Source organism: Notechis scutatus, chromosome 13, assembly GCF_049901735.1.
Source record: "Notechis scutatus isolate UNSWTSFEM ecotype Mainland chromosome 13, rNotScu1.2, whole genome shotgun sequence".
Classification (NCBI taxonomy): Eukaryota; Metazoa; Chordata; class Lepidosauria; order Squamata; family Elapidae; genus Notechis; species Notechis scutatus.
The window spans coordinates 1190110-1208883 of record NC_142021.1 but is presented as its reverse complement, the minus strand read 5'-3'; the positions used below and the strand labels follow the sequence as shown (position 1 = coordinate 1208883).

The following is an 18774-nucleotide window of genomic DNA, read 5'->3' as shown; positions in this document are numbered from 1 at the left end:
TGGTCTAACCAAGGCTTTAAATCGGTGTCCTCAGCCTGGGCAACTTGAAGATGGGTGGACTTCAACTCCCAGAATACCCAGCAGGCTGGGGAATTCTGGGAGTTGAAGTCCACCCATCTGGGAGTTGAACTCCACCCATCAATGCCTAAGTTGAGAAATAGAGCTCTAAAAAAAAACCAGTTTTCTCCACCTTCGTGGTGGTCTTATGGTACCTCCAGATGCCCCATTGCAGTTCTAAGGGGCCCTTTGTCTTCTGCTGCTCCAGAGGCCTCTCCAACCTGGGTGGTGACTCCATTCCCCTCTTCCTTTAAAATCCAAGCAAGCTGTCCAGGTCATCAGGCGTAGTGCCATTGACCAAAGCTTTTTACGCTGATTAAACATTTGCAGCCTTCCTCCTCCTCCTCCTCCTCCTCTTTGGCACCCACAGGCAGCCAGGAAAGCCAGGGGCAGGCTGGGGGGGAATCACTCCAGTCGGTGCCATTGCAAACTCCTCCGGTTGGAAAACTCTCCGGCGACTCTGCTGTTTTTCTTTCTGGGGGAAATCTAATATATCGATTAGCTTTCTCCAGAACAGCATCAATAAAAGTGTATAATGGCTGGGACCCCGTGGCGTCTTCCTCCTGCCGCTTAAAAGCCCCCACACGGCCTCGCCCCACCGGAGGCAGGAAACCGATGTCCACTCTTACCTTGAGGCCCGCCAGCTGGGCAGGGCTCCTCCTGGTCTGACCAGCCTTGGCATTCCCAGAACCCCAGCGGGCACCGTCAGCAATTTCCCCTCTCAAGTTTTGCCCGGTGGTGCAAGAGAGACGGTTCCTTCTCCAAGGCTCCCGAGGAAAATATCCCACCCCCCGTCCAGTCGATCCAGAGTTAAGGAAATCTCTTCCTGGCATTTTCTTTTTCTCCCACAGATCGGGGATCTGCCTCGATCTCCGATGCCAAAGCAAGAAGGGGTTAACAACGTCGTCAGGCTCCGGGGAAACTCGGATTTTCGGTCTATCAATAACCAGACAGCATTCCTTCTTTTACTCTAATTATGAGCTTTCCTGCCTAAATTGGCAGTTAAATTGTAGCTGACTAAGTTATAGCCAGAGCCTGAGACACATTCAAATGGCGGGGTGGGGGGTGGGGTGGGGGGCTTGGGGGGGGAGAGTGGCAGCATATGTTATTTTCAGGAGAGGATCCTGCCACTCAGATTAAGTTTTGGGAAAGCTGCCAGTCTCTGATTGGGCTTTTTATGGCTTTTTATGGAGAAGAAAGTTTTGCAAGGGATTTCTGATGAGGTCCAATTTCCTGGTATCACAAGTCCTGCAGACCAGAGCAGAAATAATGGTTATACTTCTGAATTCAAGCCTGCTTTTGGGTCGCGACAAGAAACAAGGGATGGAGACTCAACAAGGAGAGAAGGCAAGCTGGAATTAAGGAGAAACTTCCTCACCGTTGAGGACAATGAACCAGGGGAACGGCTTGCCACCAGAAGCTGTGGATGCTCCAACACTGGAGGTTTTTAAAGAAGAGATTAGGTCCGAAATGGGGTTGAGAAAAGGGTTAGACTAGAAGACCTCCAAGGTCCCTTCCAGCTTCTATTCCATTCCATTCAAGTTTTTTCTCCTAGCGCAAAGGGGAGACTTCGTCTGGCATTCCTTCAACTTGCCTCCTTTGCTAATCTTCCTTCGGGGCTCAACCATGAGGACTAGAAACCCAGCCTTTATGGCACACCCCTGAAATGTACAAAGCCCTTTCTCTCATCCTGTTAGGTTTCGCTGCCTTCCGTTTGTGCCCCTTCCCCAGGAGGAGGCTCTTCCCCCTCCCTCCCCGAATGGGAACAAAAAAATATCCACCATCCTTATTGCTGACAGATTTATTTTTTCCCCCAACTTGATGGGGTGAGGGAGCTTGATGAACTGTTTTCAGGGGGGGAGGACAATTTTGCTGTAATTAGAAATGCTTTTTTAAACACACACACACACACACACACACACACACACACGGGTCTAGTAGTAACGCCCGACGACGCACAATTGGATATTAGTGGTTGATCACTTATCTCGTAGGATGGTTGCTGCCGCCACCAGGATCTGCAATAATAGTCGGCTTGATTAGCCGATTTGCATATCTTTTGAGGACTCGAATTTGGTATTGTCTTCTCCCCCTCTGTGCATCTGTGATTGGAGCCCTCCCCGTGGGGAAGCGGTTGCTGGTGGCCCCCTCCAAGGGGCTATTGGGGGCAGAGAGGAGACCCCCCTCGTTTGGGGAGTGGGTCTGAGCAGGGAGTGAGGAAGGGGCTCCTTTGGAGTTGGACGAAAGGAATAGGAACTTCTCCAGGAGGGGTGGGTGGAAATGGCCCTTTTTTTTGCCGGAGTTTTAGTCCAGCCCCTTTACAAAAGGCGGGTTGGGTAATGATGGGGCGAACCACGTGGGTCTCCTTCCCATCCCAAAAGCACCTTCTTCCAAACAGCCCCTTCCCCAAAATTGCACTGCTGTCCCTTCTGCCTGAACCTGCACCCGAGCCAGATTTCATCAGATCTGATCCAGGATCTTTGGCCTCTTGACCGTCTCTTCCGCAGGACAGCATTCCTGTCTCCAACTGGCATCCACCAGCAGTGGAAGGGCATTTGTCCACTCCACCCCTGGACATCGCCAACTGGGGAATTCTGGAAGTGGGAGTCCGCAGGTCTTAAAAATGGCCAAGGTTGGACTTCCCTGCTCTGGGTCGAACGCTGTAGTGACCGTTTTGCTTTGCCAGCCACACAAGCCCACGGCCCTGTGGGAATTTTTGGACTTGGGTTGGTCAACCTTTGATCTGGGGAGGGGGACCATCAGCAAAGATCCATCCCCTGCCTCCAAATAACCAACCAATCTAGGTGACTACAGCCACCTAGTTCCTCCTCTCTCCATCCTGGGAAGAAACGTCTCCTTGACTTAAGGCTACTTGTTGGGTTTGCTCCGGAGTTGAGGCTTTCAGCCGGTCTGCAACCATGCTTGAGGTTTTGGGCCAGGATTCTGGTGGATGAATGAACATGGCCATTGCCATTAGGTACAGGAATCGTATTTTCTATTCTCAGATCTATTTATTTATCTATTTTATCTATCTATCTATCTGGCAGTTCCGTTCATTTTCCCCGGGCTAAACCTTGAAATTATTCAGCCCCCCCAGTCTCCTCTTTTGGGAGCCCCTCCTGGCAACAAAGCCCTTTCGAGATGGTTTCCCTCCCCCGCTTTTCCGGCTGTCATCTCCCCAATCTAAAATGGAATCTCTGGCTTCGGATGCTTGATCGAAATTATTGTCCTGGCCTCTCAAGACGGAAGGACGGCAGTTCTCAGAGGCTGCAAGATGCTTGTTCGAGGGGAAGGGAGGGGTCCGGAGAGGTGGGAGGCTCAGGCCAGAGGAGGGGATTGGGGGGGAGGGGGGCAAACTGTGCTACCCAAGGCTTTTAGGATCTGCTGGTGGCTCCGGAGGGCTATGACTACGTTTGCTCATCCAGGTTAACTGTTCATCCTGGTTAGAGGTTCTTTTGGCTTAAAACCCAGAGGCCAGTCAGTTTAGAAGTTGGGCCACTGGAGGCCCCCAGCTTAGCTTGTTTGTCTACTTCATCACCTGTTTGTTCCAGTTTGGAGATTGGGAGGGAGGCAGAATTTTGGGAGGCTACTCTAGGTTGTTTCACAAAACGGTAGTCCTTCTCCTCCATCTGTTTTTCTTCTGCACCACTCCTTCTCTTTTTTCCTTCCCTCCTTTCCCTTCTTCTCTTCTCCCACTTCCTTCCTTTCTTTCTCTGCCACTGCTATCTGCCTCATCATCTTCTTTTTATATCCTCCTGGACTCTCCTATGCTCCTATGTATTATTGCCTTTTGGGAAGGAAGCCACTCCAGGCCAGGAGAGACTCATGGAGAGACGCTGCGAAGAATTCTGGGACGGAAGGGCACTGCTGCCACTCCACTTGCATTGGTTCTTCCTGGTACAAGCAACCCCGGAGTTTTGTTTTTTGAGGCCAGAACTCGTAGCTGATCGAGCCCCTGGTAGCCTAACCCCTGGGGATGCCCTTTGCCTCTCATCTTATACCCTGAAACAGATGAAAAGTGCATCTCTGAACCCAGGTTCGAGTCTTTGCAGATCGTGCCCTGAAGCTCATAAAACACAGCCAATGGCCAGGTCTGGCTCCCTGCTTTCTCTCCCCCCACCCTCTCTCTCTTTCTCTCCCTCCCTCCCTCCCCCTTCTATCCCTCTCCTCTCTCTCTTTTCCTCCTCTCCTGGCTCATTTTTTTTTTAAATCTGCTCTGCTCCCTTTATATTCAACAGTGAAACATTTACAGCAGGGGTGTCCAACCTTGGCAACTTTAAGACTTGTGGACTTCAATTCCCAGAATTCCTCAGCCAGCAAAGCTGGCTGAGGAATTCTGGGAGTTGAAGTCCACAAGTCTTAAAGTTGCCAAGGTTGGACACCCCTGATTGACAGGATCCAAAAAAAGGCAGAAAGCTCGCCATCCCTCCGTTTCACCCGAGGCCAAAAGGAGCTTCATTGGGCGAGTTGGGCACGCAGTTGACACCCCCTGGTAACGGACCCCCGTACATCTTTCGTGTCTGGAATTTACATATTCTGTAGGAAAATGATTGATGGCTCCTGGAAGTGGGCCTGTCTACCGAGAGGCTGCCGTGCCGTTATCTGTCTTGCGCTCCTGTCTTCCTCGGATCAGAAAGATGGCAACCCCTTTCCCGCATCTCTGCCCTAAGGGAGAGGCCGGGCTCTGTCATCTTTGAAAACAACCATCTGGCTTTTCCTCCAAAGACCCAGAAAGATCAGGGCAGGCAGGAAGGAAGGAACTGGAAAGGAGAGCCACGAATTGAGTTCACGGTTGACGATGCTCTAATTGCTTTCGAGCTGTGTCTCTCCACCTTGGGCACTTTCAGGTGGGTGGACTTCAACTCCCAGAATTCCCCAGCCGGCAAAAACCTCCTCCCAAAGCCCATGAAATTCAAAAGCCATCCAGATCTTTTAAAAGATTATTTACAAACAGTAAAAAGAAAAAAAGACACACACACACCTAAATGAGTTGCAATCTGGACGTCTTCCTTCCATGGTCGATGCATTTAGCGGATGGTAGCGTGGACCGCAATATGGTGCTCTTACTATTTTAACACGATTTTCTGTTTTCCTTACGGTTGCTTAGTTAAAAACAACCCAAAGAAATCTGCTTATTAAAAATATTGATTCATTAATTTGACCCACCCATCTGTATTTATTTGTTTACATGCAAACCAATCCGATCTGGATTTGTTCTTCCTTTGTGAGTGTGCTATTCGTTCTCTTTTTGAGACACTGGCATTGTAGGCAGAGGGACATTAGACATATGGGGCCTTTCCTGAAGAATTGGCTTTGTCCTCTTCTATACCTTGTCTACTCTTGACTTGAAAGTCCCGGGATGGAAGTTGAATGGATTTAAGGTCCGAAAGTGGCGTTTCCAAAACTCCTGGCAGGTTATCGGTGGCTACAAGACTTGATGGTGGTTTGCCACTTTGCGCCTCTGGATGCTCAAGGTAGCTTTGGAAAATAGCTTAGGAAAATAATTGCATTTCACATTCTTGTATTTCTCATGTTTCCTTTTTTTTTTTTTTTTGTTTCTTTTGTTCCAGAAGGAATTGAATTCTGTGGCTTCTGAACTGGCTGCCCGTCAAGAGGAAAGCGAACATTCACACAAACATTTAATTGAACTCAGCCAGGAATTTAAACGAAATGTACCAGAGGTAGGGTGTCTTGCTTTTCCTCAAAACTTAAATGTTTAAGTCAATCCTCTTCTCCTCCTCCTCCTCCTCCCCTCCTCCTCCTCCTCTTCTTCTTCTTCTTCTTCTTCTCTCCTCCTCCTCCTCCTCCTCCTCCTCCTCCTCCTCTCTTCTTCTCCTCCTCCTCCTCCTCCCCCTCCTCCTCCTCCCCCTCCTCTTCTCTTCTTCTTCTTCTCCTCCTTCTCCTTCCTCCTCCTCCTCCTCCTCCTCCTCCTCCTCTTCTTCTTCTTCTCCTCCTCCTCCTCCTCCTCCTCCTCTTCTCCTCCTCCTCCTCCTTCCTTCTCCTCTTCTTCTTCCTTCTTCTTCTCCTCCCTCCTCCTCCTCCTCCTCCTCCTCCTCCTCCTCCTCCTCTCCTTCTTCTTCTCCTTCTTCCCTCCTTCTTCCCTTCTTCTTCCCCTCTCCTCCTCCTCCCCCTCCTAATTAATGCTTGAATATGTCCACAAATATTGTACACTTAACGTTTAAGTTGGGAATTTGAGTTAGGAGCCAAATTTTGAACTCCGTTCCCTTGAACCTCCATGCCTTCGAAGTCCAAACAAGAGAATTTTCATCCTTTCCTTTTTTGCTCTCCGTTTCCTTCAGGAGGTTCGAGATATGGTGGCTCCCGTCTTAAAAAGTTTCCAGGCAGAGGTAAGAAGAGACCAGTAGCAAGGTACCTTTGTTTTTGTTTTTCTAACCAGGGGTAGAAAAATTTGTGAACCAAACTGGGGACTCCGAATTGAGAGAGGGTGCGAATGTAATGAAAAACGGAAGCTCTGGTTCAAAATGCAAAGCGTGTGTGTCTGTTATACACTTGGGGGGGGAAAAAGTTGTGGTATTTGCAGATATTTGGGGCTGTGGGCCTCTCTTCCTCTCCACCCTGACCTTCCTCCCCAAGTGATGGAGAGAATGGAAAGGCGGGATAATGTGTCCCTGAGTATATTGAAGGACGTTTGTGTTGTGGTCTTGCAACTTCCCCTGTATTTCTTCATTATTTCAAGCATCCAGTTTCTGAAGGACTGTAATATGGATTTCAAGCAGATTAAATATACAGGATGTAGCTATGGGGGTGGTGGTGTTTCCCCCCCCCCCTGTATTTCATCTAATTAAGCCTTAAGGCCACTTTATATAATCAGCAGAATCTACATTGTGAAATTACACCCTGAATGTCTTCAGAGGAGGAGATAGGTCTGAGAGTTTGAAGCTACCCAGCCAGTGAAAAACACTTTTCCTGTATGGAAATAATGCAAATCAGAGAGGGCTCAGCTGAACTACGGATGAATCGGCTTCATTTTTAGGAAGAATGAGCTACATTTGGCGTTCAGCTTAGTCTGTAGTTCTTCTGGGAGAAGAAGAAGAAGAAGAAAAAATGGATTTAGATAGCCCACAAGAGCCAAGAATGGTTTTCTTGAAGAAAGAGAAGTCGTCCATGATTTTGTGGGGCCGTCCTGACTCTCTTCATCCTGGTTAGTGACTGGGAGCAATCTGAGCTTTTCCTGGGACTGTTTTCTTGTAGATGTTTACTCCCCAACTAGCATCTTTGGTGCTAGAAGGTGGGTCAGTCTCTGGAATTGGCTCCTTTAGTTAGAGTTTGTAGGGGCCAATCTCTTCTTCCTTGGACTGTGTGCCCTATCAATGAACGGCATTAGATCTTCCCGGGTCCTCCCTACATCTCCAAGTAAATGTTTATGGAGGTTCTCCATCATCCAGGTCATGATTGTCCCAAGGTGCTTTTTCCACAAGGTGGAAATTGGACTTTTTTGTTTTCCCCTTTGAAAATACTTCACTTCTTGACCAAGAAGCTTCTTCAGTTCTGACTAACTGGTAGGGAATGGAAAGATTTATAGTCTTTGCAGTCACCTGGTCATTAGCTGTTAGTTCCCAGAGCTGTTGAGGCCACTTGGGGGTTTACCTGTATCCCAGGAGATCTCATCTTTGGGGTCTCCAGGTAGAGCAAAGGCAATGAATATAATGGCTTAGAATGTAGAAATGGGATCCAAGTGGTGACGCAACAGAAGGTAGGAGAAAAAAGAGATTTTCCCCGGCCCTTTTGTAAGCCACCTGCGGGAGAAATAGGATCTATCTGTGACCGTCCCCTTCATTGCAGACCCCTGGCCTTGAGAATAGGGGGCAGGACCCCCAACCCACCCTGATGGCTCTTTGGATTGCTAGCAGACCTGGGGGTTTCTGTCGTTTTTTTGTGTGTGCTGGTGGGTGAGATGAACGGATGAATAGCAGAGCCTCGGCCCAGGAGATGGACAGGAGAGGCAGGCAGCCGTTCTCTCCTTCCCTGATTTCGATAAATAAGACCCCAAGTTTAATTTTTCCATCCCAGGGAAGACAAAAGGCTGCCGGTGATGGAAACGGAAGGACGACAGATTGAAAAGTTTTTTTCTTGGTTTGCTTTTTCCCCCCTCTCTCTCTCTTCTTTTCAGACGGCAAAAAGAGCCAGAGCGAGGGCCCTGCTAATTACAAAAGTTGCTTTATGAAAGATAATTCAAAGCAATAATTTAGCAAACATAATCAAGTAGCACAGATGGGGATTTCTGATGAATAGTTTGCAACATGCAATTAGCAGCTCTTGCAGTTACATATCATTAACCCTCAGAGCACAAAAATTATTTTCTCATTATTAGATGAAAAGGTAAAATTAAGCTGACTAGACAGTTAAGGAACAAACTACAATTAATTACCTTCATTTATTACAGTCATTATTTGAAACTTCTTTTTCTCTCTCTCTTTTCCTCCCTCCTCCTCCTCCTCCTCCTTTTCTTGGAGGGATGAAAATATCTAAATTAAAAGTTTTCTTATATGAAAATGTAGATGAACCATTGACCTGATGGTGGAGGAGCAAGTCAGAAGGACCGTGGGTGGGTCAGCTAATTTCTCCAACTTCTCAGTTGCTGAGAAAAAAAATAAGTTTTGAGATAATAAATTAAGGAAGGCAAATAACCTCTTCCCCCCCAAAAAAAACCCTCTGTCTCTCTCACTGTGAAACCCTGAGACCCTTTCAAATATCCAGATTCTGGGCCACTTCATCCTCAGCTGACTTTCAAGAATCTGCTTTCTCTCTCAATTCAGAGCCCCAAAACTGCTTCCTTGCATATTTATTTCTTAGATTTATCCCCTGCTCTTCCACCGCCGAATGTCTAATGGTCAAAAGAATGCAAAACAAACAGCTTAATTAAAAACAACCATTAAAAGCATAATTTACATAAAGCAGTAATTACAAACGTAAAACAACACCAGCCATATGCTAAAAAGCCATTATTAAAACAATGCAAAAGTGCTAACTTGGGGGGAAAGACCCCAGAGGAGAGGACCCTTGTAAAGAAATATGGGGAGACCGGCCACAGTTCCTAGAGGAATGGGGTGCCCAGTTTCAGAACATCAGCCCATCTTCGAGAGCTAGTTGGCTTATTTTTTTTTTAAACAAAAAGGGAAGTGTGAGAAAGTCAACGCAATCTGGACTAACGGCTGTTGTTTTGAAGTCATCGGCTCTTTCATTCCTCTGCATTTCCCATCATTTTTTAAAAAATAAAAATGGAGCCTCCTCTACCTGTCAGGGTTTACGGAAGGGTGATCTCAGGGGCGCCCCATTTGTCCCCATCGTTCTCTTCCCTAGATAGAATCACGGGCTGCGGTCCTACGGCATCACCCTGGAGTCCTCCTCGGGCGAGAAAATGCTTCAAGGGCTGGGCAGTGTCTGAGTTTGAAACCTGTCCTCCCCAGCAGCTCCCAAGGGTCCCGTTTGATAGAAAGATTTGTTGGGGGGGGCTGGGATTGATTGTGAGGGGCCGAGAGAGCATTCGAAGGAGGGCTTGGAGCAGACGGCATGCACTCTACGACTGAGGGGACACCTTGGCTGGTCCTCCTTGAACCAGGGGAAGAGACAGGAAGTGGGTGCCCTGTGGCACGAGAGAGATGGGCTTTGTTGAAAAAGTTCTAACATCCTTGGGGAGGATAGAAAGAAAAGCTTTGCCACAGCATCATTATGTCTGTCAGGAAGTATGATGACAATAATGGATGGCCAGCAGCAACTTCCTTTCATTCAGGAGTAGCATCGTCTTGGCTGTGTAAATTATTAAAACTCTTTTTTCCTCTCCTCTTCTTCTCCTTTAAGTCAGCCATTGCTCCATTTCTGGTTAAGCTCTTCTTTGCTTTTATAGCTTGAATGGGAATAATTACACTGAAAGGTATTTTTGTGCTGTTTGCATATAAACCCAGACAAAATATCAACAGAAAGATAGAAGGCAGGAGGAAAGAGAGGCAAAAGGCAACTTTAAAAAAAAGCTGTCCGTTGCAATAATATTTTTTGCTTCTCAGAAGAGAGAGAGAGAGAGAGAGAGAGAGAGAGAGAGATATGCATGCCTTGATAAGGTATAATCATATAGCATAGAGGCCGGTCTGACAGTAGTAATTAATTAGGCCATTATGTATTCTGTGGTGATAATTGCTTTGCTGGAAAATCACCAGCCATGGAAAAGACCCGGAGCAGAAATGTAATTCATCAATCTTGTGTCGTTGCGGAGTGTGCAGTTGTGTTTTCTCTCACCTTGAGTTGGGTGCGTGGAAGGCAGAAAGAGAGAAACAGGGAGAGAAGGGAAAAGTTAATGAGATGTCTTCGAGGTTTAAAAGTCAGAGGAGGGCGGGAGGGGGTTCAGATTCCAGGGAGCAAGGACGGAATATTTGGGGAGAGGGCTACTTCCACCCCACTTGCTGATCCTGTCAGCTTGACCAGCCTCCCAGAGCCGCACCCGCCGTCTTCTTGGGTCATTGGGCTGCATTTCCCAGAACCGGCTTGAGCAAACGCTCCGCGTGTGTCGGAGAAGTGTCGCTTCGTTTGGGGAGCCAAGCCAGAGCAAGTGTAGAGCCTTGTCGGTTCCTTAGTTTCCCTGGTTTCCCTCTGCAAGGTCTCCTTTCCCTTTTGGGGACGAAACACCTGGACCGCTCAGCCAGACTCCCCGGATGGAGCCTTGAGGTCTCTTGGGTTGACTTGGTCCCCTACAAGCCGTCCTTCCGGCATCGGAGCCGGGACTCTCCGACTTTGGCAACTCTACGACTTGTGGACTTCAACTCCCAGCATGGCCAGCTGAGGAATTCTGGGGGTTGAAGTCCACAAGTCGTACAGTTGCCAAGGTTGGCGACCCCTGAATCTAAGCCCCTTAGAAGGGCCAATGAGGAGAAGTCCTCTCCTTCTTGGACTTAGCCCTGTTTCCAGGACAGGTATGAGGAATCTCAGGGCGGTTGAGGGGCACCTTCCAAAGTGAGAGTCCAGGAGCCACAACAGGGAAGTGTGGGGCCTCCTGGCATCAACACAACGGCTGGATCCTTTCCCTCCTCTGATCCAACCATTTCTCCCATTTCTCCAGCTACCAAGTTATCCCTCCTCTTCGTTTGCCCTCCCCATTTGGGGGCCACAATTTCTGGGGTTCCCCAAAAAAAGGGATGTAGTGGAGCACTTGCTTCCTCTATTTTATAACTGTAACTGAACCAGGATAGAAGCTTCTGCCTTCAGCCGATTCTGGGTTTGTGGAAACCGACCACGGATCGGTTGGTAACATTTCAGCTCCATTTGAAAGTGTAGAGAAGGCAAGAAACATGCTTGAATGCTCAAGGTAAGGCAATCCCCACCGGGAAGGGGAGGGAAGCAGCGAAGGCAGTTCGCTCCGGTGACTGGAGAATTGTAAATGCCTGCTGCTTCCCTTCTGAATGACAAGCCATTTAAATTCAGTCTTGGGTGAAAGATTTGCAATCTCTCTCTCTCTCTTTTTTTTATTTGGTCCTTTTAAGATTAAGGGGGTTGGGGGTGGGAGAACCCATCCTTCCTCCCTTCCTTTCCTCCCTTCCTCCCTCCCCCCTCCCTCCCTTTTCCTCCTTCCCTCCCTCCTTCCCTCCTCCCTTTCCTTCCTTCCTTCCTTCCTTCCTTCCTTCCTTCCTTCCTTCCTTCCTTCCTCACTTTTCTTCCTTCCTTCCCTCCCTTCTTCCTCCCTTTTCCTTCTTTCCTTCCTTCCCTCCCTCTATCCCTTTTCCTTCCTTCCTTCCTTCCTTCCTTCCTTCCTTCCTTCCTTCCTTCCTTCCTTCCTTCCTTCTTCCTTCCCTCCCTTCTTCCTCCTTTTTCCTTCCTTCCTTCCTTCCTTCCCTTCCCTTCCCTTCCCTTCCCTTCCCACATTAGTTTTCCTCCACCAGAGGTTACTTCACCAGCAGTTGATCAAGTTACTGAGTTGGGATCTATCTACAAGAGCTTTGTTGAGGTTGAGATTGGGTCTCTAGGGTAATATTTGCAGTTTGCAACCATGGCTGGGTGTTTCCTAATGTTACGGAACTTTTCCTTCCTGGTGCTCCAAAGCGGAGGAGGCAGCTCTTATTCCGGGGGTGCCCTTCCTCTCCCTGGGTTCTCAACTGGGCTCTTGCTTTCATGTTTCCCTCAGGTGGTTGCGCTCAGCAAAAGGACCAAGGAAGCTGAGGCCGCGTTCCTGAGCGTTTACAAGCAATTACTCAAAGCCCCAGGTATGGACGCCGATGGCTCTCCTTCTCCAGGCAGGCTCGGAGGGGAAAGGTGTGCACTGCCCTCTTCGGAAGCACCTCTTGATCTAGTCAGGAACTTCAGGGAGAGAAGGAAGGGGATCCCAAACATGTTGGACCCCTGATCGGGAGCTCCCTCTGGCCCTTGTGGCCTGGAAGCAGCCTTGTTACCCAAGACCCTCTTGGGAACGGAAGGGTAGAAAGCCAAGGGGGTCCTGGCTTACCAGGGTCTGAAGACCACAACAGAGCTGCAGCCACTGTCCTGCTGAGGGCCTCTGCTTAATCGGCAAGAATACCTACCCATCCCAGGATCGGATAGATATTTTAATTCCAGTTGGGCTTATTGGAGTCCAACACGCGTCCTTCTTTCCTCCTCCTCCTCCTCCTCCTGCCTTTCCTCTTCCTCCCTTCCTTTCGAAGCATGAATGGCTTCTGTCTGTGCAAACCTCACCCGAGAAAAAGTGTGTGGCTCAGCAAGTGTTTTGATACAAGGAGTCTGGGATGGCGCGTCTGTAATTACAGGAAGGGGGGAAAGATATCGTAATTTTTTCTGATATTGTTCACCCAGATGTGGCGTGGGGAAGCGGGCTAGGCGTGCGTCTCTGTCGGACACGGAGAGGAGAGGGAGGGTGGAGAGGAAGCAGTGAAATCATGTTAAAAGCATAATTAAAGTCATTGTTGAGAACGGATTGATTTGAGTCTCGTTTTAACTCGCATGGCAGTGACAACTGATTTCTTCATTGTCTTTTGCATGCGCCGCTCCCTCTCGACGACGGGAACACAACAGGGGGAGAAGAACATAGTTTGCTAAGTAAGGACCATAGGAGTGCATAGGAGGGAAACAGAAATACTGTATTTTGCAGCTGGAATGGAGCTTTCCGGGGGATTTCAAATTAGAAATTTGGGAACAGTTGCTAATGTCTAAGTATGGCTGGATTAAACCCCTTAGGTTGCTCCTGTGTTTTGACTTGATAAAATGAGCTCTGTTTACCTGCTAAGTGAAATGTTTAAGGAAGAAGGTGGATTCCCCCAAAGGCCCAGTGTTGGGGGGTTAATCACAGGGTGCGTAGCTCCAATCCTGCTTCTAAGAGTCTCCAAAGTTACAGACTGAAGATGCAACTTTGGATCTGAACCAGCAGGTTCTTCCAAACCATCCACAGTGAAGACAGCCGAGACCTTCTAAGGATGGACTCTTGCCTGTCCACACAATAGCCATTTCCCCTGGTGAGGATGGCTTCATGAGGGCAAGGAGGGCCTGGGCGGACAGACGGGATCCCTGGACTCTCGATCTGTTTGTGTCCTGGTTGCCTGTGGGAAGATCTGCCTCCTGGGTGCAGAAAGTGACCCACGCTTTAGGTTTCTGTCCTGGCTGTGTTTGGGAGGACACAGTTGCTCAGGCATGCTGTGGTTAGAGCTGCCCTTAACCACAGACATTGACGGTGCACGGGCATTTCTTAATGGGAAGCAGCTTCAGGCTGCGGTTGGCTGCAAGCAGAGGTGGAAAGCAAAGAGGGCATTTTAAGAAGGAGCTGCCGGACTCACTGGAGTCCAGCTTGTCTCTCGGAAGACCGAATCAGGAACCTGTTGCAGCTACATTCAAGAGAAATAAAAAGAACTACTCTCACTTCCCCTCCTTCCAAGATTTTGCCAGCCTCCTAATAAACGGTGGAGGTGTTAGAAAACAGCAACTGGCCTAAAGTCTCCAGGTAGATTTTTCTGGATTGCGCAGGAATTCGAGTCCGGATCTCTCAGTCTGCTGTAATTCTGGAACTGGATATTCTGGGGTTTCTGGGAGAAGCCAGTTGCCAGTTAGGTGCCATTGGTCTCACCTGGAAAGACTCACCTTCCCGTTCTCACCTTTGGCTTTGCTATGGCTGCTGGGCCTCCAAGCCCCTTTGCTCTGCCCTCAAGCCAAAGCTGCTCCTTCCGTCTCCGGCAGACCTGGTGGTTGGAAATCCTGCTCATCACCTGGCACCTGGAAGCACGTGGCTTAATAGTCCATATCGTTATCTTAGCTCTGAAAAGTTATTGACAGCTGTAAAGTTAGCCAGCCTTTCTTTTCTGTTCCATGTCCCCCCACCGGTGACCCACCGCTGCGGCTGATATAAGTGAACGCGTGGGTCCTTGGCAAGAGACCACAACTGCCCTTTTATTGGCTCTGGATTTATGGTCTCCACCCCTTGGTACATCTTTGACCCCCCTGGCAAAGAAGACCACCCCCCCAAACCATCTCCTGGTGGCTCACCATTTGAACAGCATCCGACCAGGCTCAGACAAAAGCTGGAACATTGATGAGAGCTTGGGAGCGTTTAGATCAGAGATGTCCAACCTTGGACTTCAACTCCCAGAATTCTCCAGCCGGGGGAACTCTGGGAGTTGAAGTCCACCAGTCTTAAAGGGCCCAAGGTTGGACACCCCTGGTGAAGACCTTGAAGGGTAGAACAATCCTGCCTCTTTGTGCTGCAGAGGTCCGTGGTGGCTGCCCATCCAGAAATCCGAGGCCAAAATGGTTTTGCTGTATATTTGCAGATCTGGCTGGTTTTCGTTTCCCCCCGTTTGAGCAAAAAGCTCTCATCTCATTAAGGACTCTGCATTGATTTAAAACAGATTTGATTGATTACTCTGCTAAATCTGTGGTGCATATGATTAAATCTGTAGCTGTGAGGAAGATGACATCTTTTTTTCAATTTTTTTTGGTTTGGTTTTTTGTTTTTTTTACACAAGGCGCCCTTCGCATTTGCTGCCCCGCTTAAGGCTGGAGGGAGGGAATGAGGGGCTGACTCTGGTTCGTGGCTAAGAGAGAAACTCCTTTTGGGCCAGTTCTCTGCAGCGTCTGCTCTGGCAGGGCCCCTCAATGCCACGGTTTCCATCCCATGGCACTGTTTGCTTAGGCAGTGGTGGGCAGAGAGCAGGGTGGCATTTTCTGCCGTGGTAAGCAGGTGTGCTCCAAAGGAGGACCCTTCCTCTCCTGGGGCAACCCACCATTATTAGCCAGCCCTGCCTGTAGTGGAGCAGGGTTGGGGGGCTCCCTAACGCCTCCCAGGCCAAGGTAATTATGCACTGACATCATTAACCCAGCAAACCCCATTAGGAAGGCCAGCTAAAAAATGCATCCTTAATTATTTGTTGTGTGCATGCTAATGAGTCCATCTGCACTGCCAGTGTACGACACAAACAAATTAATTTACAAGCCTGGATCATTTTTAATAAATGTGTGTGGGGGGGGAAATGGGGCTGGTTTCTCGCTTCTTTCCTCCCTGTTTCTTTTCAGATCAGGGTCGGGGGGTTGGGGTGGGGTGGGGGGCTGGAGAAGCCATGCCTCCCTCAAAGGTTGAGTTTCTGACCTGGCTTACCAACTCTGACCCCCGTGGGAGATTTCCCCACCACTGTTCTAGGCTGAGCCCAGCCGATTGCAAGAGAGAAAACCCAGCCTATGACTCTGGTTCAACGTGAGGAACATCCCAGCATTGGGTTTCTATTTTGGGGGTGGCAAAATGTTTTGAGAAAATAGTGTCCTCCTTAATAGGACCAGAGAGACAGAATAATGCATGTACGTTTTCTATGGAGGGAGCTTAAAATCCTTTTGGAGGGCTTCTCTCTCTCCCTCTCTCCATCCCTCCTTCCCTCTCTCTTTCTTTCATCAATCATATCAAATCATCTATTTTCTCTCTCTTTCTCATCATCTGCCCTCTCTTATCTATCTATCTATCTATCTATCTATCTATCTATCATCTCTATCTATCTATCTATCATCTATCTATCTATCTATCTATCTATCTATCTATCTATCTATCTATCTATCTATCTATCTATCTATCTTTCTATCTATCTGCCTGCCTGCCTGCCTGCCTGCCTTCTTGTCTGTCTGTCTGTCTGTCTGTCTATCTATCTATCTATCTATCTATCTATCTATCTATCTATCTATCTATCATCTACCTACCTACCTACCTAATCTACCTACCTACCTACCTACCTATCTTTCTTTCTTTCTCTCTGCCTGCCTGCTTGCCTTCTATCATCTATCTATCTATCTATCTATCTATCTATCTATCTATCTATCTATCATCTACCTACCTACCTACCTAATCTACCTACCTACCTACCTACCTATCTTTCTTTCTTTCTCTCTGCCTGCCTGCCTGCTTGCCTATCATCTATCTATCTATCTATCTATCTATCTATCTATCTATCTATCTATCTATCTATCATCTACCTACCTACCTACCTAATCTACCTACCTACCTACCTACCTATCTTTCTTTCTTTCTCTCTGCCTGCCTGCCTGCTTGCCTATCATCTATCTATCTATCTATCTATCTATCTATCTATCTATCTATCATCTACCTACCTACCTACCTATCTTTCTTTCTTTCTCTCTGCCTGCCTGCCTGCCTGCTTGCCTATCTTCTTGGGAAGGCCCATGGGAGGTGAAGGGCCTCCAAGGTCACCTCTGCCTTTCTCCTCTCCCCTCCAGCAGACCCTCTGCCCACCCTCGAAGGGCGGCACCAGCCCCTCCACTGCCTTGGCCCCGAGAAACCCCCACTGAAGGAGCTGAACAGGCCCTGGAAGAAGGAGCTGCTGTTCCCCAAAGGTACCCAAAGTGATCCTGCTTCTTCCACTGGCAGCCTAAAGTAAAGGAGTAGTAACTTCCCTGTTGCCTCAGCACAGGGAAAGGTTCCGAGGAAAAAACCCACCAGAGCCAAGTCAGGGTCCATTAGGGCTTCAAGGCTGCTCTTGGAAGTGCACAGAGGAGTTTTTGCATTCGGTCAGCCTCACGGATCCACGGTGGTTGGTCCCCACAGCTGAAATGATCTAAAGGAGGCAGACAGCAAGGACATCTAGCTGAGATCGATCCTGTTGCTGACGTAGATTTCCCTTCCCCCCACAGAGCAAAAAGATGGAACCCTCACCGGTGGACTGGCAGCTTCGGAGGCCAAGCTTGCTGGGCTGAACAGCAAAGCCTTGCTGACCGACGCGTTGTTGCAGAGGAATGAGGTTGAGAAGCAAAAGTACGTGAGTATGGGAGGTGAGGATGGGAAGGTGGACGGGAGAGCTGCTCCCCTCAAAGGAAAACATATCACAAAATATAAGGACAGGAGGTGGTTAAGTCCAGCCTTCCCTGAAATTTTAGGCTCCGCCTTCCCCTTCTTCCGCCAAGATCTAGAAAGGTTGCTTTTCAGCTCCATGGTCTTCCTTGCATCAACATTTATGGTGCCTGAGGATTTAGAAGGAAAGACCAATTGTATGTAAAAAGCCCCCGTTCTTCCTCAGTGAGCTCCAAAGATCTTGGAAAACCATTCCTCTACAAATTCATGAGACTCAATGGAGACCTGATCATATACTAATAAATAATAAAACCCATGAATCAAAATCGGTCAACGTTGGGCACTTTGGACAGCCCCTCTCCTTTTAATTCCTTCAAATCGAAGATGTTCTCTAGATGTTCTGCAAAACCAGCGACGGCTTCCTCCGTCAAATAATTGAAGCCAATGGAGAGGTTGACTCCAAGGGGATGGACCTCAGGCTGCAGAAGGTTGCTTTCTTCTGGGCTTTGATGTGGGGGCCATGTCAACTCAAGGAGATACATCCCTTGTCTTAGGGGCCTTCAAGAAGCGCAGTTCACGTTGGCCAGCCGGCTGGGCGAAGCAGAAGAGAAGATCAAAGTCCTGCATTCAGGTACTTTTAAAGATCGATGGAGACCCAGTTGAAGATGGCAGGAGCATTTCCCGTGGCTTCCTCCTGGGCCATGCTAATTCTTGGTGGGCTCAGGCATTTGTGAAGCTCAGCATGGCACCTTCTGTTTGCTCCATTTAGCTCTTAAGAAAAAGCTGCTTTTAAGAGCTGAGTCCAATTTTCTTCCCTTCTCTGATGTCTGCTGTTTTCTCTCAGACATTGGAGCGATCATCGCCAAACTCTCTTTTTCCCTCAGTCTCTCCAACCTTTCCCTTTTTAATGACATCCAGCCCTTACCTGAAATTAGCATTTGGCTCAGCCAGGTTGAGTCAGCCTGAAAGAGAATTAATTATTCAAACTGACTTGAATAAGTGTCACAATCTCTCTCAAACCACCATCTTAAAAGGGAGCAACGCAAACCAGGATGCTACATGGCAAATGCCAGGATCATTGGCAGAACTTCTGCTCAATTTTAAGTCTCTGGGTTGAGAAAGAGGTCAACCGGTGGAGCCAACAAGTGTACGAATATCTCCTTTCCCCCCCTAATTATCCTATTATCCAGTTGATGGCGGAATATTTACTAGCCCCGAGTAGCATTCTTTAAGTACAATCCACTGGACGTACATGTCTTACGCTCTGTTTTTGTGTTCTCCCCATTGCTGGCCAGCACTAAAGGCTACCCAGACGGAACTGGTTGAGTTGCGATGTAAATATGACGAACAGGCAGCTTCCAAGTAAGTTGGTTTGTCCGTTTGTTCTGTCCAGTTAGAGTTGGCTTGTCCTTATAGCTTATGTCTCCCAATCAGGTTGTGAGGGTTGCCTG

At 48.3% G+C, this 18774-nt stretch overlaps 1 protein-coding gene across 1 annotated transcript in view; it reads left to right on the top strand.

Annotated features, from left to right (window-relative positions):
* CUX2 (cut like homeobox 2) overlaps window positions 1-18774 on the top strand; it is a 76897-nt gene that overhangs the window by 41106 nt on the left and 17017 nt on the right. Inside the window, 7 exon segments of the mRNA XM_087942911.1 lie at window positions 5628-5738; window positions 6357-6404; window positions 12185-12263; window positions 16753-16869; window positions 17167-17287; window positions 17878-17954; window positions 18619-18685. Coding sequence (XP_087799037.1) covers window positions 5628-5738; window positions 6357-6404; window positions 12185-12263; window positions 16753-16869; window positions 17167-17287; window positions 17878-17954; window positions 18619-18685 — 620 coding nt within the window.